General features: G+C 44.1%; 3 protein-coding genes across 3 annotated transcripts in view; 2 read left to right on the top strand and 1 right to left on the bottom strand.

The window, feature by feature from the left end:
- The window catches only part of arhgap42b (Rho GTPase activating protein 42b), a 168,903-nt gene that overhangs the window by 83,706 nt on the left and 60,602 nt on the right, over window positions 1-24,595 (bottom strand).
- Window positions 10,078-11,262, top strand: LOC308289388 (nucleic acid dioxygenase ALKBH1-like; the record flags this gene model as incomplete). The annotated part of the gene is made up of 1 exon (XM_080731081.1): window positions 10,078-11,262. One exon carries the CDS (start codon window positions 10,078-10,080, stop codon window positions 11,260-11,262), a length of 1,185 nt encoding a protein of 394 aa, XP_080587207.1.
- On the top strand, window positions 12,239-13,360 carry LOC308289387 (protoheme IX farnesyltransferase, mitochondrial-like; the record flags this gene model as incomplete). Its single annotated transcript, XM_080731080.1, has 1 exon — window positions 12,239-13,360. The coding sequence occupies one exon, from the start codon at window positions 12,239-12,241 to the stop codon at window positions 13,358-13,360; it is 1,122 nt and encodes a 373-aa protein (XP_080587206.1).

Genomic DNA, 24,595 nt, shown 5'->3' with positions numbered 1-24,595 from the left:
AAGTGCAAACAAGTGATACTAAATTTTAGAACAGAGCTTCAGTGTGGTCGGTGCAAGAAATTAAGCAAAAGCCTCGACAAAAAGGCAGCGGTAAACAGAAAGCCCCAGGCAGCATCCGTATTGTGGGGAAAGCTTGCACAGAAAATAGCAAATCGGCTATTTTCACGTGTCGTGTAATTGGTTAAAACAACTGAGGAATGTAGCAGAACCTGCCATTATTTTTCTAAGGAGAGATTAAGAGAGATTGATCACAATTCAGTGACCTAAAAGCTCCCCAAGTCAATACAAGAACTAAGGTTTGTTTGAAATTAAGAGCTGTTATCATCCATTTCTTTTTTTTTTTTGGTTACAACTGGTTGCCAGCTCTGAATGTCATTTGATTAATCTCACATAAGCGCCCGCATACATAATTAGTCTTCGCCAGACGAGGCAGGGAGCTGCAAAGCATGCTGGGTAAGGCAGAGACGTACTTAATGGAAGCTATAACCAAAATGGCATGATTAAAAACAATAAGAAGTGAGTAGACTTGCCAGTCATTGTGCCTGGCTTTTATAGACCGAATTCATGAGTGACACCCTGTAGAGGGCATGACTGCCATTTCTACAATGTAAACAGTAATGTAAAGTAACTTGTAGCCTGCATGTAGGTACTCAAGTACTGTACTTAAGAACAATTGTGAGTATTTGTACTTTACTTGAGTGTTTCCCATTTTCAATCATTTTACTTCTACTCCACCACTGGCTGCGGTTTACACCGCAGAAATGGTCCCCACATTCAGATTGCCACAGTCGGGTGGAAACCTTATAAGTCCAAAATAGTTACTATTCCAGGAACTGTACACAGAAAAAACTGATCCAATGGCACCAATGTATAGTTATTGTTTAGTCATTTCTAAAACCCACAGACAGACTCAACCACAAATGCTTTCAAATGTTTGCAACACACTGTGAGCTCGTAGGTCAGCTATTTTCAATAATTGTGCACTATTGTATTACATAGCAGGGCATTCATAAAAGATACAAGGTTTTTCTGCCCAACAGAAGCAATATCAGAGTGTCCATAGTGTTCTGTTCCTATGTTCCCTGCTGTGATAAAGTGCTTTCCTCAGCTTGCAGTCTAGCAGGTCACAGTGACAGTGGGACCCAGTGTGAATTGTGAATTGATTGAAAGCCATTTCTTTCTGCTGTACACAAGTGACGACAAAACAACCTTTAGCTTTTTACCCCTGGTTTCTCCCCAGTTTAGTCGTTATGCCAATTGATTCCTCCCACGCACACACACTTCTGTGTGGTGTCACTGCTGTTGTATCCTACCGTTTCACCTGCCAGTGAGGACCCCCCACCGGGAGGAAGTAGAGCCTTTGTCCCACCCTTCCTGCCAAACACTCCCCCCGCTGCCATTCGACAAAGCCGGACACACCGCGGAGGATTCGAACACTGAGCCTCCACGGTGGTGGGTAATAACTATTTAACCACTGGACCACCTGAGCACCGATAACGATCATTCTTGGTGTAGAGTAGACTGACAACTTATATCGATTAGGCTGGGATCCTGAGGCCTTACCTACTTCACTGCTGGACTAATGATTGATTTATAATATTCTGGGATATTTATATTTATTAGATTTTTATTTTTTACCAAAAAATACTTTAGAAATAAAACTATTTCAGCAAGACACCGAATGGCAGGTGCTTGAGGGCACCAGCTCAGACCTGATGTCTGCATTTTCAAAAAGTGTGTAGCACTGCTTTCCTCTGCATGTACATCCTCAAGGATGTTGCTAAGAAGAAGAATATGCCCTTAGTTAGAAAACACCCCTGGCTAAGTTATGGATTTGTATATTCCCTGTGTGTGTGTGTGTTTGTGTGTATACTGTATACTGTACCGTATGTGCGTTGTAGATTCTGAAATAACCTGCACACTGTATGAGTACAGCCTTAACCACTTGGATGGTTTCTTTTGCAAGAAAGCAGCACATTTCAAGCTCACAGTGCATCACAACGCGCTGTGAGCTTGTCGATGTGCAACTTCCTGCGAAAGCTTTCCCCACAATATGGATGCTGGGGTTTAAGCGGTTAACTGGGATAGTCCTACAGTATAACATTGTTGAGCAGAAAACACTACTTTGTCGTACATTGGTGTCATGCACAAGTAGCAAAAATAGCTGATCTACGAGCTCACAATGTGAAAAAATCACGGAGTGCTGTGAGTTGTGTGTTCAGCTATTTTGAGCTTTTGACAGTGTAAGTGGTTACGTTGGACACCCGTTGGCCTACTGGTCCAGGCACATACCACATAGGCATTGTCTCAAAGGCATTGATGCCTGGCGGTATCGCCGGTTCGATTCCACGATCAGGACGACCTTTGCCGCATGTCACTCCCCATTTCCTGTCAGTCTACTGTCCTATCTAATAAAGGCATGAAAGCCCCAAAACAAATCTTTAAAAAAAAAGAAAGTGGTTACGTTTGCCTGTGGGTTTTATAAATATTGAATAAATGAAAAGCGTTAACACGATTAACACGGTTATGGACATACAAGGTTTCCACCCGACAGCGACAATTATTTGCATAAAAACGCACACGTACGCACACGCACACACACACACACACACACACACACACACACACACACACACACACACACACACACACGTGTGCCATTAACAAGGTTTATTAAAGTGTGCGTTACAGGAGTCCGCCATTTTTGGGGGGTTCAAGGAAAGTCCACAAGGCTGCCAACACAGGAAAGCCTCATTACAGAAATAAGAAATTGATTCAAATTCAACATTCACTGGACAATTTGCATACGACTACAGAATTATGACCTACTTGTTATTCATTCAGCACATTAAGGTTTCATAAATGGGTTAGCAAAGTTTTGTAATCCTCCAAGAGCTCACCAACCCACCCACCCACACACACACGCATCATTTTCTGATAATTAATTTTCAATGAACTGGCTCTCGAATTCACATTTGAAAGGGCTCAATCAAGTTCGGGCTTCGTAAGCATAAAATAAATATCATCAGACGACACAGACATCGGTTGGCAGTGGCTTAATTTTGACAGCACAGTTTGATTTAGTTTTAGTCAAAGTCTTTTGAATACAAATCAATTTAGTTTTAGTCACATTTTTTGTCATTTTAAATGTTTTATTTGTAATCTAGTTTTAGCCGACTAAGTATCATACGATTTTAGTTGACTAAATCTACATTGATTTAGCCGTCAAAAAATATTTTGGCAGACCTTTGACGGAGTCGTAATGGCTGATCTGAAAATAGCCGATCTAAAATAGTCACAAGTATGTTGTGAGCTTGAAGATCTGCAATTTTGAGAGCGCGACACCCGAGTACAACCAAACATAAAATGACTTGTCTTTTAGTCTCGTTTTTATTTGTTGACAAAATTGTCATTACTTTTAGACAGAGTTTTAGTCCTTGAGCAAGACACTGAACCCCTAACTGCTCCCGATGAGCAGGTTGGTGCCTTGCATGGTTTTCTATAAACCGTCGGTGTGTGAACGTGTGCGTGAATATAATGCACATAATATAGCAATTTGGATTAAAGGCACCATTTACCATTTTACAACATTCAAGCTATTTAATGCAATGGTTCTCAAAGTTGCGGGTCCACCTGGTTCCATTTGTACACTCTCAGAGTTACGGGAGTCTGTGGCCGAGTGCATAGTAAACTGGGGGTCCTTAAAGGAGTAGTTCACCCCCAAAATAGACAAAAATTTGATTTGAGTAAATTTACCCCCATTGATTCCGGATGGGGACCCATTTCGAAACGGGTCCCCATCCAGAACGAATGGGGGTTAATTTATTGTTATCACATTTTTGTCTTAGGAATGCGACAAAAATCTAAAAATATTATTGAACTCTAGTCTCCATGGCGTGACTAATCAATAGAAAAAAAAGTCATTTTGGGGGTGAACTACTCCTTTAAATTATTATTATAATGAATTCATTGATTAAAGAATTCGTTAATAGAAAAAGTTTGAGAAGTATTGCTTTACTCGACATCACTTGGACAGAGTGATTGTTCTTTAGAAAATGTGGTCTGCAAAGAAACCACCTCAGCAGCCATTGCAGAAAAAATAAATAAAAGTGAACCTGGCACAAATGCAGACAGAGTCAGGCCAGTGGGTCAACCGATTTGTTGTGGTGTCCGGTGGCTCTCATCTGTGTCACAGGGACCGAGAGAGACAGAGAGAGAGGAGTCAATAGATGACCTCTGTGAGAGCCGGTAAACAACAAATGAATCATCTCAAAAAACCAATCAGAAGGGGGCTGAGGAGAGCGAGCTCTAAATGACTCCCTCTCGTCATCAGACGGATTGAGTAGCCTGGGATGACTTGCCCTGTGTTTAGATCAGTACGTGCTTCTCAAACTTTTCTAATTTCCTGGACCCCCATGAACTCTGAGAGTCCAGGTCCATAGGCCGGTAAGGGTCTATTTTGGACAACACCCTCAAGGAACCCGGATGTTCCCTGAACCCCACACTTTAAGAACTGCTGCTTTAGATCAGGGGTCTTCAACAGGGGGTCTGGGACCCCTAGGGGGTCCTCAGAGTTACTACAGGGGGTCCCCCAAATCTTTGTGTGATAGAAACTTTTTTTCCTCCTTTTTTATATTAACCACTTGAACCCTAGCATCCATATTTGAGCACTTTAGCCAAAAATAGCAGATCTACAAGCTCGTAGATCGGCTATTTTCGTCAAAGATGTTTGGTGTAGAGGGGAAAAAGAGCAGACTAAGCACAGACTGAAAGGTCAAGTTTATTAAGTATTGACGGTTCAAGTGGTTAAATATCTGAAAAAACAAATATGAAGTGTATTTTTGATATGAATCCAAAATACACTGATGATTGTGCTGTTAAATGATTAAACTATATGGAATCTATGAAAATGTTGTGGGGGTCCCTGCTCGATCTCTGTCTCAACTAAGGTGTCCTTGGCCTGAAAACGTTGAAGACCCCTGCTTTAGAAGGGGTGACATTGTTGTAACCCCTTGTTGTAGTCCAATATATGGTGATTTGTATGTTAAAAATCCCACCCAGGAGGAGTGAGTTATGCCTTTGCTGCTGAACAGTGCCACTTGAGTGGCTGTTGAGGCCATACTCATACTGACAGACAGACAGACAGACAGACACACATGGTCAGTTGTTGGAGTGGCTGGTACCGCTCAAAAATAAGTTTAAATGTATTTTTTTACAACTATTGACAAAACCAGAGGCATGGATACTGTGTGGGGGGACACTATTCAGCTCCAAATACCTGTCGTACAATTTCATACATCATTTCACTGTAAGTTCATTTCTAAAGATCCCTGCTAGTCCGTCTACTGCATTAATGAGAGACTTCGGAAGACAGAACCTGTGCAGGCAGCTTCGATCAATCCAAGTTTAATTTATATTGATCTGAGTGTCGCAGCGCTTCCTTCCTGGGAATGACTAAGCTTTGCTCCTGCATGGCCCGTTTGGCTGTATTGTGTTGTCAAGTGTACGCTGGAATTCCTACATTATCGTACGCTGGAATTTCTACAGTACATTTTGCATTGTGACGTGTCGTGAGCTTGTAGATCTGCTTTTAAGATCCCCCCCCCCCCCCCAGATAGTGTGTAATGTGATAATTTGTGAACAAAACCTAAAAAAAACATGACATATGGAGATGCAGGGTTTCTGCTCAAAGTGTGCTGAATCATGCAGTTAAAATAAAGGTTGCAAAACTGGCTCAGATACACATTCTCATTTATTGAGAACACTAAGGAACGTAGCATTCCCAATACATGAGAATGTGTATCTGAGTCTTTCATCCTTTATTTTGCAGTGTCACTTTTTCACTTAGGTGGTATTTGTTTCTTGTTATATTCATAACTGAGCACCCATTGCCTAAACCAAAAAGGCATCCAGAGGAAGCACACTTGCTTCTTTTTCTAGTAAATGTAATTTAATGCAGACGCATTAATGCAAAATGTTTGGTGTATATTCTGGGAGGAACATTGCAAATGTTTGGATGTCATTTCATCTTAACTTCAACTTATACAAAGAACTTTGCAACAAAACCAGCTCAGTGGCCTTGACGTTAAGTGTGTCCACCCTGAGACTTTGAGGTTGGGGTTTGATTCCCCCAAATGGGTCATACGAAAGACATACCAAGGACCCCATGCGTCCCTGCTTGGCCCTCAGCATCATCAAGGGTTGGATTGGGAGTAAGTCCCTGTGACATACTAGCGACCGTCATGTAATGCTTACTTACTACTTACTTAGTAACCTTTATGGAAAGGGAGGAGTGTTACGTGTGTGACAATATTCCTTCCAGGGGTGTTAACCTTAATCATTTATATTATTAAGGCGTTCTTCATCCTATGAGGAGAATACGCCTCCCATTATAGCTCGGAGTGTGAACGTCTCTCCCACGTCGCTGACATGCTACTCAAAACTTTGGTCACATTTCTTTCTTTTTTTTTTTGCGATTCGACGGTCGGGGACAATCACAAACTATATATTGAAACTGCACATTTCACAACCATGTCGTCAGAAACTAGAGACTCAATATAGAGAGCTCAAGTTGTGTAAAAAAAAAAAAGGGGGGAGAAATCTGGCACACACATTTATTTATTTATTCTTTATTTTTCCTATGCAGCGCTGGTATGTTGACGTGTCAGGGACCAACCACAATGTGGGGGTTTGTGTTGGGCGTGATTGCAGATGGAATGAGATCTTTCCATAGTACTTCTGCTCAGAACAGTCTGTTTACCCTCCCCGTGTCCAGTGACAAACGTATGCGTACTTCAGCGATTGCTTCAGCCTCAGTGATTGCCTGGGTTTTGACTGAAGAGTAACAGAGGCACAACTGACTAAAACTGCCCTGATTGTGGCATTGGGGCACAGTCAACATGGATAACGTTACTGTCTGGCAGAAACCTCCTATCTCCATATTCTAACTTTTTGTGTGTGCGTTTTTTTGTTTTTGTTGTAAATTAATGCCCTACTTGATCATACTACGGTGTCATATAAAAGCATCAAAAGTAGCAGAACCACAAGCTCAAAGCGCGAAGCGAAGTGTTTTGAGCTTGTAGATCTGCTAATCCTGAAAGGTAACAGTTTTGGACATATGAGGTTTCCACCCGACAGAGACGATAAGGACATTCTGTGAGAAATGTGGCTGATTGCACTCACACGCGCGCGCGCACACAGAGTCGGTGAGTGGAGTTAATGAGTGATGTGTGTTTGCGTGTGTAAATGTGCATTCTTTCTATGCATTCCACAGAGGAACCAGTGCACTTCTGTGAGGTCAACCAGGGACCAAGAGGTGAGCCAAGCCTGTGGAACACTATTGACATCACACAGGCTACATTTAAACCTGCTTATTGTGGGCTAATATTTTTATATTTTTGTGAATGCATTACTTCACGGCACGCCCCTGTTCCTTGAGAATACAGAGCATTTTCACATGGTCACTGAGAGTTGAAAATGTTCACCTTGGGTTGCTCATCACTTGCATTTTTATCCAGCTGTCTAATCACATAGATCACAAAACATCACCTGTCAATGAAAAAAGGGTGGAAATGCTATTTATCTATTTTCAAGTAAATAAAAATCACACCCAATGTGAAGTGAGCGGTGGTCGTGCTTGCATAACGTCTTCAGACTAGGATTTGAGTCTAGGATGTACAGGCTATGCTACACACACACGTTTTGCTATGGCAAGACGCTGAGGAAAAAGGCTACAGACATACAACATATGACCTCACTAGACAAACATGGTGCTACGTCCTACCTGATCACTCACCTCTGACAACAACAGAAGGAGCTGTGTTGAAGGAAGTCAAGGACTTCAAGTACCTGGGCGCATGGGTCGACTCAACTGAGAAAGACCTTAAAGTAAGGAAGGCACTCGCTTGGAGGGCCCTGAACGGCATGAACAGTGTATGGAACTCTAACCTCCCCCGCCAAATCAAACTTAGCTTCTTCTTTGCAACGGTGGAGTCTGTTCTCCTCTATGGTAGTGAATGCTGGACCCTGAACCTAACCCTGCAGAAGTCTCTAGACGGGTGCTACACTAGAATGTTGCGTGCAGCACTCAACATCAACAGGAGTGCACATGTTACAAACAGGAGCCTGTATGAGGGAATACCAAAGGTAAGCGAGAAAATTGCCACCAGAAGAATGAGACTAGCAGGACACTGCCAAAGACACCAGGAGCTTCCAGCCAGCAAATTGGTACTGTGGGAGCCAACACATGGGCACCGGTCGCGAGGACGTCCCACAAAAACATACGTGGACGTACTCAAGGAAGACGTAGGGACACAGAACACCAATGAGCTGGCCAGATGTATGGAGAACCGAGATGACTGGAAACAACGATGGAGGGCTCGTCTGAGGACGACCTAGATAGACGTACACACATTTTGCTATGGCAAAACGCTGAGGAAAAAGGCAACAGACACACGCACAGCCACGTATAGGAGCGGTCTACCACCGCTCAAAAGCAGTGAACTAGACTTTGTCAAGGTGCCATCTTGCGCCTTGTGCACTCGTGGCCATATAGCCTACTTGTGCAGCAGCAGAGCGACCAAGTACTGTCATCAGTGCGTGTACAGTATGTGGGTGGGCAAGTTGGCACTCTGTCAAAGTGCCAACTTGTGCCTTCTTATTTACTATGAATAGGCAGATCCTGTCCGTATGCCAGTGAGTCAGTCAGTGGGTAGGTAACGCCTCAATGTCTAAAGCTGACCTGTTGTGACATCACATTGTTGACTCAATGAGACAGCCTGTTCTGGCATAGATCACCATATATGGAGCTGAACTCTACATCTGATTCCCAGATGATGCCCTGTTAGGCCATGCAACCACACTAAAATAATCCCTTTTATGCCCATCAATATTAAGCCCATATCTGGGAATGCCCATATATGGACATATTGTGGTTGACGCGGCACAAGTCACACTTGCAAATTCATTCTGTTTTTGTCCCTTTTATGCCCATATATGGAGATCCCTGTCTGGATGTCATTAATATTAAACTTATATGGACACTCCATATATGGCCAAGACAGAATTAATTAGCAAATCAAGACTGCTGACTATCATCACCTGGATCTCCATATATGAAGAACACTGACCAAATCAAACACTTGATATCCATTATGGAGATGACTGGATCATCACCTAGATCTCCATATAGATATGGTCAAGCGAATATCTGTGTATGGCAATATTTGACAATGCCCATATATGGACACTCCATATATGGCCAAGACAGAATTCATTTGCAAATCAAGACTGCTGACAATCAGTCAATTTTCACTTTTTTCAAAAATAGCAGATCTACAAGCTCGCAGCGCGGCCCTTGTATGGGCCGTTCTGTCCGTGACGTCAGTTACTTATTGTGTACGAGCACGGATCTCCATACATGGGTATCCGTACTAATACATTTGGCTGATACCATTCCTACTAAAACACACAATGTGAAATGTATGAACAGTTTGCACTGCTCACAAAAGTGTAAATATGATTACAATGGTTGTAAATCCACACATTACATTGTAAAATTATTACTTTATTACGGCCGGCCGGCTTGAGATTGTATAGTTGGTATCAATATATGGGCATAAAAGGGACACAGACTAACAGACAGACACATACGATGTTATGACGTCACCCTTTGCCCCTCTCTGATTGGCTATGGGCCCATGGCATAGACACAAATGGCCTACACACAGACACACACAAAGATATAGTCAAATCTATATATATATATATATACAACTAGAGGTCTGCGCCCCTCTAGTAACTAGCTATGGTATATAAGCCCCCTTTATATCAGGTCGCACTTGTTGATCATCCTCTTGATGATGCCAGTTTTTCAAGGGTTTTCCCATCGGATGACGTCAGTGCAGACACACACACAGACAGACAGACAGACAGACATTTCCCTAGTTTTCCCTAGTCCAGAGGACCTGGCAGAGCCCACCCCATCAGCTGTTGCCTGTGCCCGAAACTGGCAGAACGACATCTGCGATTGCTACGGACTCGAAGAAGAAGAAGTTAGATTGATAAAGTATAGATAATATGGCGGCGAAGGACGCGTTCAGGGAGATGTTTAAGTTGTATAAGAACAGGAATCCTCCTCCTGATCTGAGCAATGTGGTTGACTTCTATAGAGGAGCACACACTGACCAGGTGGTTCCCATCAATCTGGACCCTGGTGCAGTGAGCGACGCTGAGGCCAGTAGAGTTCGACTGAGACCGGCCCGGGACTGGAGAGCTTTTAGTCTGCATGGATACCCAGGGTTCGTCTTCATCTCCGACCCCTTCCTCCCGGAGGCTCATGTGTGCTGGACTCGTCAGTGTCTGAAGACCTTCCCTCAGAAACCCAACGTGTGCAACCTGGACCTGCATATGTCCCCCGCGCACACGCTCGACCTCTGGGGCCAGAGCGCCAGCGCCATCAGGAGTAAAGGTTCTGATAAAAGACGACCCAAGACTCTACTACAGAAGCTACGCTGGGTGACCCTGGGTTATCACTACAACTGGACCACCAAGACCTACTCTGCAGATCACCACACAGCGTTCCCCAATGCCCTGCAGTGGCTGTCGGGGCACATTGCAGCGGTGTGCGGCTTCCCGGGCTTCAAGGCCGAGGCAGGAATCCTCAACTACTATCACTCTGACTCCTCTCTGGGAATACATGTGGATGAGGCCGAGCTGGACCACAGTACGCCTCTGCTGTCATTCTGTTTCGGTCAATCAGCTGTCTTCCTGCTGGGTGGTCCTCGCAGGGAGGACCCGCCAACGGCCATGTTGATGCATAGTGGTGACATCATGGTGATGTCAGGACCGTCCCGCCTGCGGTACCACGCAGTGCCCTGCATCCTGACAGGATCCTCCCCCTTCAGCCAGGGGCCCCCGGCTCCGGACCCCAGCCAGGGAGAGGAAGGGGCCCAGGAGGGAGGCGCTGTGATGGGGGAAGCGACCCAGGAGGGAGGCTCTATCATGGGCTCACTGTCCGAGGAGGAGTGGGAGGTCTGCTGGACGTACATGCGCAGCTCCAGGGTCAACATGACTGTCAGACAGGTGCTGGGGCCCGGGCAGGGGCCCCACGACCTCCAGGGGCCCAGGCAGAACCTCCAGGGGTCTGCAAGCTGCACAGAGCCCCCAGGGACAGAGCTTCCAGAACACAGACCCTCCCAGACAAACGGACACAGAGAGCAGCAGAGACAAAGGAGTGAGTCCAGCGATACAACGGATCTGTAAAAGACACAGGCGCGGCAGTGGCTCAGGGGAAGAGCTGCCACCTTAGAACACACAGAGGGTTCCTGAAGGGTTCCCCAGAGTTAAGCTGGTTGCACACTGCTGCGTTTTTCGGGCCGAATATCGGAGTGAATTTCGGAGCACGCAAATAAAAAAATCAACCTCACGTTATGTCAGTCACGTTTGCACACTGCCGCCCGTTTCGCGCACCACTCGGTCCCTTGCTCTCTCTATCTCCCTCTCTCTCCTTGTCCTGAAAAACGCATTTCGCAACGAAAAACGCAGCAGTGTGCAACCACCTTTAGTGTCAAAGAGTCCTTGAGCAAGACTCTGAACCCCTAGTTGCTCCCGGTGAGCAGGTTGGTGCCTTGCATGGTTTCCTCTGCCATCGGTCTATGAATGTGTGTGAATGGGTGAATGTAATGAATGTGTGTGTGAATGGGTGAATGTAATGTACAATGTATGTAAAACACATTGGATAAAGGCGCTATATAAATGCTCCATTTACCATTTTACCAGCAGTTGTCCAGAAAAGAAAATCCAAACATCTCTGTGTCTGTCTGTCCGTGTCCCATTTAATGCCCAATTGCCCATATATGGAGATCTTTGTATATGCCTGTCCCTTTTATGCCCATGCATGGAGATCCCTGCTGTCATCAGCATGACATCATAGTGAGGTCTGTTCGTGGCGTGCTGCTGGTGAAGGAGACGCAACAAGAACTGGCTTCATGCTTCAGGAATATGATTCAATATGTTCATAACACCATGCAGGTCAGGTCTGGTTGGTACCTGCATGAATCAAAGACTAGTTAGAAATGCCCTTAGAAATCAGCAGTGCGATCGCCGCTTCATCCAACCTTATAATATAGCCCCATCCAAATGGATGACATACCAGCATCTGAACTTCCTCAAACGACAGTATGTAACAAAAAGTGACCTTCACCGACAAACTAAGCCTAAACAACAGTCTGACCTGGCCATGTCCGTGTATGAGAGGGATGACATCGTCATCACACAGGTGCTGCATGTGCCAGCCATCACAGACATCACACTACACAGAGGAGAGGCCACCGGTGAGATCGTAACGCAGCCTGTGATATCCGCACCCACGGATACCTCGTTACAGGCACCTGCGGTGGAGAGGACCTCTGTGGAAACTCCCCATGTGCAGGTGGAGAAGGAAGAAGCCAGACACGGCCCTCTGCACAGACAGTGGAAGGAGCTGAAGGTCAAGCTGGCTGATCTGCCAGACGTGTACGCCAGACTTGCCAAAATCAAACTCACAGCACTGGTGGTTACGACTGCAGCGGTGGGCTATGCGTTGGCTCCGGTCCCCTTTCACCCCACCACGTTCTTTGCAAATGCTCTGGGGACAGGCTTGGCCTCGTGTTGTGCCAACTCAATCAACCAGTACATCGAGGTTCCCTTTGACTCCAACATGAACCGCACAAAGAACCGGCCCCTTGTCAGAGGACAGATAAGTCCCCTACACGCGGTATCATTCGCCCTGGCCTGCGGCGTGCCTGGGGTCACCATGCTCACGTTGGCGGTCAACCCGCTGACAGGCTTACTGGGGGCCCTCAACATCTTTCTGTACACCTGTTGCTACACTCCCCTCAAGAGAATCAGCATCGCTAACACCTGGGTGGGGGCGGTGGTGGGGGCCATCCCCCCCGTCATGGGTTGGACGGCTGCCACGGGCTCTCTGGACCCAGGTGCTCTGTTGCTGGGGGGCTTCCTCTACTGCTGGCAGTTCCCACACTTCAACGCCCTGAGCTGGAACCTGAAGGAGGACTACTCCCGCGGGGGCTACCGCATGATGTCCGTCACGCATCCCGGCATGTGCCAGCGGGTGGCCCTGCGCCACAGCCTGGGCCTCATCGGCCTGGCATGCCTGGCCCCCGTGCTGGGTGTCACCACCTGGACCTTCCCTTTGATTTCCCTGCCCATCAACGTGTACATCAGCTGCCTGGCCTTCCGCTTCTACAGGAGGGGTGATCGCGGCAGCGCGCGCAAGCTCTTCTTCTGCAGCCTCTGGCACTTACCCATGCTGCTGCTGCTCACGCTCACGTGCAAGAAACGCCACATATTACCTGGATAGTTCGCCGGGCGTGCTGGCCATTGGGAAAAGCGGGACAACTCCCGAACGGCCGGTCCATTCCCAGCCTGTCCAGGCCGGCCATAAAAGAAAAATTGCCGACCCACAAAGTAAATATAACTCATGTCATTGGCCCACTGGCTTGTCTCTCACGATCTGAAATGGACAATCTTTGAGTAGCATTAGCGCTCTCTATAGCGCTGAGTAGCAGCAGCCCACAGAGCCATCACATTGGCCCCGCTGGCTTGTCTATCATCTGAATACCGCCCCACTACTCCCTAGCTTCCTTGACTACTCCTAGATGGTCTACATACAACATCATTATACTCTCTTTATACCAGAAAAACGATGTGACCTAAAATCATAGTAACCACTCATCGCGCAATGAGGGCCTCTCCAGCTCCTTTTCCCGGGCTGAATCAGGGGCCCAGCTCGCCCGCCGGCTCTGCTTACGGAGCCACCGAACAGCTAACCGGTTGCACGACTGAGTGGCGCATTTTCGCTCCCATGTCGCCATGTTGACACGGTCAACACTGTCGATCATTTACTTTTCTTTGCCTATCACACGCCTCACAGGCTCAAACATCAGAGACAGACAGTGCATGATGAGAAGTGAAGCTAGTAAGTGCACTTCCCAAGGCTAGTGCGCACTTATTGGGGAAGGTTTGTGAAATTGGTTTATCCAAGGCATTGAGGATCTGATTATCTACTTTAGTGTTTTTGGATGTACTTGTTAATTTAGTGGGGAGGAGTATGTCATATTGTGATTATTGTGGGCTTGCCTGAAAGGCGAAAACACTATGGTTTCGTCATTATTTCCGCCGCATATCGTGTTCTGTTAGCCAATGAGGCGCAATTGGTGGAAAGAAAATCTGGGAGTGGTGTTAGCTGGAGTATTGATTGAGCTTCACATGACTGTATGTGTATCTGTATGTGTATCTGTCCCAGGGGTCCTCAGGTGGGTTCCAGGGGGTCCCCAGTAAAATGTGTTAATATAGTGTCACATTTAACCACTTTATCCATTATTTTATACGTTCGCTATTAAAAAAGTAGCAGATATAGAAGCTCACAGTGCTTCACTTGCAGATCTGCTATTTTTTGTAATATCTTGAAAATGTGTGCACATCTTTGAATATACATGTATTTTTTAAAGTGAACATTTGAACTGAAATCTGAAATATAGGGGTCCTTGACACAGAAATGTTTGAGAACCACATGTCTAGACCACCCACTGTATAACTCTTATGTTCTGCATTAGTAGATGTGGAAGATTCAACAGATTAAGGCAGGAGGAGGCAATGTACTGTGACTACATCTATTCATAACAATGCAGCGGCGTGAAAAGCACTTTAAAAACCCATTTAGGCCTAGAATTATTGAATGCTTTAACTATTGAAAAATAGCAGATATACAAGCTCACAGCGCGGCACCGAGTGCCGCGCTGCGAGCTTGTAGATCTGCTGTTTTTGAAAAAGTTGTGAAAATGTGTGCAAATCTTTGAATATATATATTTTTAAAGCGAACATTTGTAACTCAAATTTTGCTTCTGGGTGGTCCCTGGAACTAGATATTTTGAGATGGGGGTCCGTGGCCAAATAAATATCAGTTTGGGGGTCCTTCACATGAAAACGTTTGAGAAGATAGCAGTCTCTCAAGAACAGACTAACTGAGCTCCAGTTAAGTGAAAAGGACCTTTTCTTTGAGAATGTTTTTCAAAAAACCTTAGAATGATTCAAAAGACACTTATAGAATCTGGTCAAAATTCTAATTTTCAATTTTTTTCAAAAATAGCAGATCTACAAGCTCGCAGCGCGGCACTCGGTGCCGCGCTGTGAGCTTGTATATCTGCTATTTTTCAATGATACACAATAATATGTACCTGTTCTAAATGGGTTAAAAGAACCAACTCACAACGTTCTGTAGGATCACTGAAAATAGACGCAACTGTCAAAAACCTGGCAGAGCGGCGCTAGAGCTCACACTCCTGGATGTCTCTGTGGAAATAACATGGATATTTAATGAAGATCTTTCATATACTAAATTAATGTATGCTCAGTGAAGTGTCAGTCTCATCTACTGTATGAACATGAGAAAAAAAAGGTATTTCAGTACTGCTGGCTCTGTGGGAGCCAGACGTGGTAGAGAAACTACTCTGATGTTTTACCTCAGTAAAAGTAGCAATACCATGGGGCGCCCGCTGGCCTACTGGTCCAGGCGCATACCACTTAGTCATTGCCACATAGGCATGGATGCCTGGCGGCGTCGCCGGTTCGATTCCCGATCCGTACGACCTTTGCCGCATGTCACTCAGCCTCTCTCCCCCCATTTCCTATCAGTCTATTGTCCTATCAATAAAGGCAAGAAAGTCCAAAAACATAAAAAGTCCTGCATTCCAAAAGTATCGGCAGCAAATTTGACTTCAAGCGGCAAAGGTAGTATTTCTGCAAATGTGGATGCACGATTAACTAGAAGCAATGCTCTTTCCGAGCACAGGTCTCCGCCAGGTCAGGTATGTTATTGTGGCAATGCTGGTGGCACGATAATAGGCCAATGTGAAAAGGGCGACATGTCTTCTTCTGCCTGTAACGGTAAATGGATGTTGCATGCATGATTTGAGGCGTTTTGTTGCAAAGATTTGATTTGCAAATGTTGAAATGTTGCTGGTGGCGCTATAACAAGCCAATGTGAAAAGAATGGCATTTGTTCCTCGACCTAGTGTGAGCAAAATTTCAGGTGAAATCGCACGGTGTGTTCGTGATTTGAGGCATTTTGTTCAAAACGGATCCTGCAAACCTGCAAACTTAGCCAATCTTAGCCAAGAAGGTGGACTATGGAAAATTGGACAGATCTATGGTGATCACATGACTGTAGAGATACTGTCTACGGATTTGTGTGATTTTTGGGAAAGATCTGTAGGAGTACTGTCTAAAAATGTGTTTTGCAAAGATCGGCCTCATGGTGGTGCTAGAACAAGCCCATGTGAAATATGTGGGGCAGAGGTTCTGAATTGGCATCCAAGGAGTGTGTGTGCACAGTTTGGCCGAGCCCGGGCCAATGGCACCGGACATTAGCTGGTAACAGACGGACGGACAGACGTACGCACGGACGGATGGACGCACAGGGTGCAAAACATACTCTCTCCCCAATCCCCATGCCTTCGGCCTGGTGGAGACAACAATGATCAGCAGATGCATCAGTGCCAACACAATCAGAGGTGTGGGTTTATCTCAGTGACCTGCCATGTAAACCATGAGACTGGGCCAAGCCAAACACACTGGTTTCAGCCACTCAGGCCATGTGTACACAGTCACAGACCACTGTGGTATGCTGCTGTTCTTTCAATGCTGCTGTTCTAAAGCAGGGGTCTTCAACAGGGGGTCCTCAGAGTAACAACATTTTTGTGCGAAGGGCAAAATTAGCCAAAAACAGGAGATCTACAAGCTCACAACGCCTCGCCTCCGAGAGCTGGTGTAGAAAAACAAGAGCAGACCAAGTACTGTACAGTGTACAGAGCCAACCTTAAAGTTGACACAATATTGAGGATTTCAAAAGTTAACCGTCTAAGACAAAGAGGAAGTCACCAGCACTCAAGGAATCTCCTTTTCACATGATTTTATTTACCTCAACTGGACAGAAGGTAAAGGTAAGGTAAATAAAATCATGTGAAAAGGAGATTCCTTGAGTGCTGGTGACTTCCTCTTTGTCTTATGCTATTTTGAACGGTGCACCAAAAATACATTATCTAACTTGGAGTGTTGTGGGCTTTCTGCTTTGTTGCAGATATCCTTCTCTAAAAATTAACCGTCTGAAAAAAGGTTAAGCTTCCTGTTTCAACTGAGGACACTACACTAATGACTGTGCAAAGGTGCGTAACAAACATTACAATGTTGTCTTTTTAGCTGTAGAGTGGATGGCGTCACACAGTCCATGTAGCCAGGGGCGTCACACCAAATTCTGGGCCCTGGGTACAAGGATTCACTGCGGGCCCCCCATGAATGTTAACTATTGAAAAATAGCAGATATACAAGCTCACAGCGGGGCACCGAGTGCCGCGCTGCGAGCTTGTAGATCTGCTATTTTTGAAAAATCGTGAAAATGTGTGCCAAGGAACCTATGTTTTCATGTCAGTGATGCTCAAACTTTTTCATGTGAAGGACCCCCCCCCCCCCATCTCAAAATATTTAGTTCCAGGGACCCCTCCCCGGAAGCAAAATTTGAGTTACAAATGTCCGCTTAAAAAATACATATTCAAAGATTTGCGCACATTTTCACGACTTTTCAAAAATAGCAGATCTACAAGCTTGCAGCGCGGCACTCGGTGCCGCGCTGTGAGCTTGTATATCTGCTATTTTTCAATAGCTAAAGTTACTAGGGCCCCCTCTACCTTGGGCCCTGGTAACTCAGTCCCACTTTCCTACCCCTTGTGACGCCCCTGCATGTAGCGGTCATTACAGTGTACTATAGGGAGGAACAATGGCCTTCTGTACTCTCATGGTCAGCCTGGCATTCCTTCACTGTCCTGCATACAATGTACACACCACTGCTTCTCAAACTTCTTCATGTCAAGGACCCCCCCTCACAAATGTATATGTATATGGCTGCGGAACCCCATCTGAAAAGGTTTTGTACCAGGGACCCCACCGGGGAAGAGAAGATTTGTGCTTTTAAAAAAATCGAAATAATAGGAAAATCTTTTTTTGATATTTTTGATATTTGTTTTTCTCGAGAATAGCAGTACCGGGCTGTGCGCTTATAGATCTGCTGTTTTTGAATATATAAGTAAGCCCTGCTGTGCCATGAGGCCCATAGGGCAGCAGGAGCCTATCTCCTGTTTCTGTAGCGTGAGGCAGCTTGATGTACTGGCACTTTTTGAATAGCCGCCATATAAAAGTGCCTACAATGATTGTGACGCTCTATTAACTCATTTTGCTGCGGACCCCCTGGTATCTTCCCAATGAGTCCCAGGGGTCCTTGATTTAATTGTGTTTTTGTAGTTGATAATTACATTTCTGATTGGCTTGTAGGCTTTGAAGCTGCACATGGTAGATATGACACATAACCTAAATATACAAAGAAATTACACATAACCTGCAAAGAAATTACTGACATATTTGATAACTTTATACTTAAAAAATAAAAATTGATAGTGGAAATAGCAGATCTACAAGCTCACAACATGTCGCATCGCGACACGTTGTGATCGGCTATTTCCACTATTCTTTACTTTAAAAAAAATATATGAACATGTTTCATCATGGAAACGATTATGAAAAATAATCACGATTATGTCAAATAATTGCGATTAGGCGATTATGTAATAATTGTGACAGCCCTACTGTCTAATGAATGGTGTGCAAGTAAACAACAGCTAATTGAAAGACAAAATAAAGCAATGGGTTTTGCTTTAAATTCTGTGACAGCAGAATGAAGAAGATGCTAATTTGACGTGAACAAAAGCAACTACATGTAAAAAGGAAGACCAACTTGTAACAACCATGCTTCATAGTAGCATACTGCACTTATGTGCCTGGTGGAGAGAGGGCTTCTGAGGTTTTTCAGCGTTTCATGGGAGCGTGAGAAGGGAATTACACCATGATAAATTGTGTAATTAACCGTGAGCTTAAAATAAGGAAGCCCCAGATACAGTGTGCTGTGAAATTTTATGTTTTGAGTAATAGCGTGTTGCCCTCAAACTGTTGCAAGGCTGGAACTATGAGTTATACGGTGACTAGCCTGTGCAGAAAATACTCACAGTAGCACACAACATTAATGGTAACCAGTAGGAATGGTCCATAATGGATTTGACTCACGATAGATTCACTTTTTATTATGATAAGACTATCAGCTGTATGAGTATAAGGCCACGGTTATGTAATGAATACAGCATAGGGCTACAGCTATTCTATCCATTACCTTTTTCCATTCAACCCATTAATCAAGAAGCACTTAATAAAAATAAATTGTCTGCTGGAAGTATTCCACAAGTGTTGCACTGGGCGCCTCCCCCCCCCCCCCCCCCCCCCCTCCCCCCCCCCCCCCCCAACGCAACACGGTCGCCTTGGAAAACAAGGAAGTGCTGATCAAATAGAATCCATTTTCTGATACTGCGTCGTCTATTTCTCGCCTCAAATGTTTCTAAAAACATTCTTGAGAGCAACGTTTAGTTGTAAATGACACTGAGCCTGTGTGTTTGTTTACATGGCTGACACGTTGGATACAGCACTAAATTCACGCAGTGCAGCCTGAATACAGCAGCTGCTCTGAGCCGTTGATGAGGCAGCGGTGAATTATAGAGCGGAGCGGTCATTATACGCCTATAATTCACCGTTGATTTCAGCACTCGACCAAACAGAATCAAGCATTCCCCCAAGCCGGGTGATAATGTAAATTAATGCCCTACAAGAGTGTCACACAAAAGTAAGCCTAAGTACCAAAGTTCTGTGGCGATACAACAATATAAACATTCTGTTAAAAGCAAAAGCATTGCTTTAGAAAAAAAAAAAAAGAGGTGGGGGCAATAATTAACAAGTGCTTGTGACTTAACAACTCCATTGGATCCATCGCAAGTGTTGTTGGGTTTTTTTTTCTCCCTTTTCCTGAACAGTAACAAAAGCTTTGGGCCTCACAGCGAAGCTATGAAACAGGGCTGTGGATCTGTGAGAAACTAATTATCACCTGGTCCTGGGCATAGAGTGTCTTTGTCAGAGGTTATCCAAGCGTTCCCTGTTGTTCCCCAGAACACTACACTACACTGTACTGTACTGTACTGTACTGCAGAGGTTCTCAACCTGTGGGTCAGGACCCCCAGGGGGGTCCCCAAATTATTTTGTGGGGTCCCCAGACTTCATGTGCAACACTGTTTTCTCACTCAACAGTAAACAGCCCAACATAAAGTGTAAGCGTATCTGCACATTTCTAAAGTGACAATTTAAGGACTTTTTAATACCTCTAAAATGACAAATTAAACATTGGCCAAATTGTCAAATATTAGAGGCAGAAATTGTGAAAATAGGCGATCTACATAATGAGGCGTTGTGAGCATGTAGATCTGCTGTTTTCACAATAGAACCGTGTTATACAAAATCTTATGCCTTAGAACACTGGCAATAGTTTCATTTTCAATGATGTGCTGTAAACAAAAAAACGGAACAAAAAAACTAAACAATGCTTGCTTAACCTCTGTTAGCCAAGCAGATGTTACAGCTGACACCACACCTAAACCAAATCATGACCTTCCCTAAAACATCTTGTCACAAACAACAAAGCCATCGAACAACACCAGTAAGACTCCCTAATCAGGAGATAAGCGACCGCCAGGTCGGCTACCTCATGGTGGCGCTAGGAGAGGGGCATGTGAGAAATCAGGGGCGGAGGTTGTGGTTTGCCAGCCAAGGACTGTGAGTGCAAAGTTTGGCATGGATAGGTGCAACGGTGCCGGAGATAAGAGTAGGGCCAAAAGTGTGACATGGCGTGACGGACAGACTGACAGACTGACGGACAGCCGGTGGAGATTTTCATAGTAACAAGGCCTATGGAACTACAAGACCTTCATTCAACATTCAGAATCAAGCTACAGTATGATTTAATTTACTTTAAAAACAAAACAAATAGCTAAAAAAGGGAGAAAAAAAACACTCAAATTTGAAAAACAATTCAGGGGATGTTGAAGAGACACACACACACACACACACACACACACACACACACACACACACACACACACACACACACACACACACACACACACACACACACACACACAGAGAGAGGGGGGAAAAAAACAAATCTATTTTCCACCAGCAGTCGAGTGACAAAAGGCTCTTTCTCTCCCAAAGGAACACGATCATCAACTGCAAAAGCCAGCGCATCAGGCCACTGCCCTTCCACTCCCAAATGTCATCCAGAGTCAGCAGCCCTGAACCCTCTGGCCTAACCATGCAGAACCACTAGACACTTCTCATTCCCCGTCTCTCACTCAGGGGTGTCACACCAAATGCTGGGCCCTGGGAGGGTACAAGGATTCACTGTGGGGCCCCCATGCATGAATGGCAACGCATTATTATGCATTATTTTGTGCTTTAACCATTGAAAAATAGCAGATATACAAGCTCACAGCGCGGCACCGAGTGCCGCGCTGCGAGCTTGTAGATCTGCTATTTTTGCAGTCTTATAGTCTTCGAATATTTTTGACACGATTCGATAAATGTCTTCTAAATCCTTCTTCTGTTTCTATGTCCAGTGGTGCTCAAACCTTTTCACGTGAAGGACCCCCAAAACGATATGTATTTGGCCACGGACCCCCATCTCAAAATATTTAGTTCCAGGGACCCCCCCAAAAGAAAAATATTAGTTTAGTTTTTCCACTTAAAAAAATACATATATTCAAAGATGTACACACATTTTCACATCTTTTCAAAAATAGCAGATCTACAAGCTCGCAGCGCGGCACTCGGTGCCACGCTGTGAGCTTGTATATCTGCTATTTTTCAATAGCTAAAGTATAAAATAATGAAGGCCCCTCCACCTTGGGCCCTGGTAACTCAGTCCCACTTTCCCCCCCCCAGCGTGACGCCCCTGTCTCACTGCTCCCCCCTCACTGCCTCTCTCATCCAGGGAATTACTGTAGGCTAGAACCAGTGACTCTCTGCTTTTAACCACTCAAACCCCAGCATCCGCATTGTGGGGGAAGCGTTCACAGAAAATGGCAGATCGACAAGCTTCACAACGTTGTCGATCGGCTATTTTTAGCGAAAGGTTTCCCCACAATAACAGAAAGTAATAGATGCATAGAGCCCTGAGGAACTACCGTCAACCATATGGGGTTTAAGTGGTTAAAAATAGAAGGAATTTGATATGGGTTAGGGTTAGGGTTAGGGTTTGGGTTAGGGTTAGGGTTAGGGTCATATTGTGGTGGAGGAAGTACTTGATTTTTGTTTTACTTCAGTAAAAGTATCAAGATTCAAGATCGCTTTATTTGTCATTCATTTTTCTGTCTGCAAGCAGCGTTAGAAAAAACAAACGAAATGATGTTTCTCCCAGTTGAGACAGCAATAATTCATAAAGGAATAAAACCAAACAGTGCAGAAATAATTCTCTACCATAAATATACTCTAAATAACCAATATGAATAAATATAAATGAATCCTAAAAACTATAGTCATTAAAAAGCACCCCTAAATAAAAACAGTATAAAAAAAATGAATTAATTCAAGTTCATCTATTTTAGCAATGCATGCCCTCATCAAGTTCATATGCTCCTCCAATTCATATAGGCTATTGTCTCCTAGGGAGAATGGCGTTCAAGAGTCTGATTGCCTGGGGACAGAAAGACACGTCGGAACAGTAAAATATGTAAAAAAGTCAAAATGTTACTTGAGTAAAAAAGTATAAAAGTATTGGCATCAAAATATCATTGCTGTCAGTCAGAAACCTCACCATATTTTAACTTTTTGTGTTTTTTGATCATACTTCAGCATTACACCAAAGCATCAAAAGTATAGCAGATCTGCAAGCTCGAAACACAGCACAAAGCGAGCAAGCTTGTAGATCTTTTACTTTTACTATTTTGGAATTTGAATCCTAAAAAAGTAACCGTTTCAGACATATGAGATTTAAAGAACCAAAAGTAAAAGTACTCATTAGGCAGAATGTCTAATTTCATACGTTTTCAAAATATTTACATTTTGAAAATAGCAAATCTACAAGCGCTCAGCGGGTGTCATTGCGACGATACATTGTGTAGCAATGATAGCCAAAGCATAGGTCTGAACTGAAGTGGCTAAATACTGCATAGGTTCTGTAATAATAACATCTACAAGGTAACTAAACAAATAGTTTTAAAATAATTGTAGTGGAGTAAAAGTAAAATACAAGTTTGCCTCTGAGACGTAGTGGCATAGAAATAAAAATTTTAAATGGAATATACTCCAGTGAAATACAAATAAAAAGACAACCTCAAAATTGGACTCAAGCAAGGTACTCGAGTAAATGTACTTGCTTACTTCCCACCACTCACTGCAGAGTGGGGTTTATCAGCCAGGGAATTACGCTAGAACCAGGATTCTCTTCTTTGAGGAAAAAAAAGAAAAAGAAAAAAAAAAGAAAGAAGAAATTTGATATGACTTCCCGTGGAATGATACACTTTGGCGAGTAGGAGAGCCAATCACAGAAGAGCACACAGAGCACAGGCCTGGCTGGCCTCTTGCCAAGCCAACGAGATGATAAAACTCCTCATGCCTGACAGAGTCCGAGCTGCACAAATCAAGACAACAGTGGGATTGTTGGATATTTCGTCTCTGGAAACCTCATATGTCCAAAACCGTTACTCTTCAGGATTCAAATTCAAAACTATCAAAAGTAGGGGCGTCCACTGGCCTACTGATATAGGCGCATACCACATAGGCATTGATGCCTGACAGCGTCGCTGGTTCGATTCCCGATCCGGATGACCCTTCTCTCCCCCCATTTCCTGTCAGTCTACAGTGTCCTATCGAATAAAGGCATAAAAGCCCAAAAACAAATCTTAAAAGAAAGATTTTTTTTTAATCAAAAGTAGCAGATCGACAAGCTCGTTTTGATACTGTTGTGTGATGCTGTAGTATAGCGTTCATTTAAAAAAAATGGTACAAACATACAAACATGGAGATAAGAGGTTTCCTTTCCTTTTCTTTTTTATATATATATATTTCTATATATTTTTTAGAGTAGCCAATTCTTTTTCTCCCCCCTTTTTCCTCCGCGATTTATTCGTTATGCCAATGAATTTCGTATCTCCAGTTAATTAAGATAAGAGGATTCTGCCCGACAGCAACTGTCTGGCAGAAACCTTGTATCTCCATGTTACAACACACATTTTTATCACGAGTTAATAAATTATTGATTTGTTGTACAAGAATGTCTGCAAAAGTAGCAAAAAAGGGGGTAAACGTGTGTGATAACTTGTATGCATCTGCAATTTTGGCTATTTATGATCGTTTTTTTTTTCTTCACAGTGGCTACGCCTTCCCCGTGGAGTTTTACAAATATCGAATCAATGAAAATATGAAAAATAAGAGTTTGTAACTAAGTGATAACTTAATTGGATCCACTGGAACACGTTTTCTTTTTTCCTGAAAAGCAACAGTTTTGGACATACCACATACAAGGTTTCTTTGCCGACAGCGAGGATATGTTGATCAATAACCCACGCCAGGGAGTACATTTTCTTTCAGACTTCAGCGGTTTCCTCTGGACCTCTGG

The sequence above is a fragment of the Nannobrachium achirus genome, assembly GCF_963921795.1.
Source record: "Nannobrachium achirus genome assembly, chromosome: 8".
In the NCBI taxonomy this organism is placed as follows: Eukaryota; Metazoa; Chordata; class Actinopteri; order Myctophiformes; family Myctophidae; genus Nannobrachium; species Nannobrachium achirus.
Note: the sequence above shows the minus strand (reverse complement) of the source record. Positions and strands in the feature narration are given on the sequence as shown.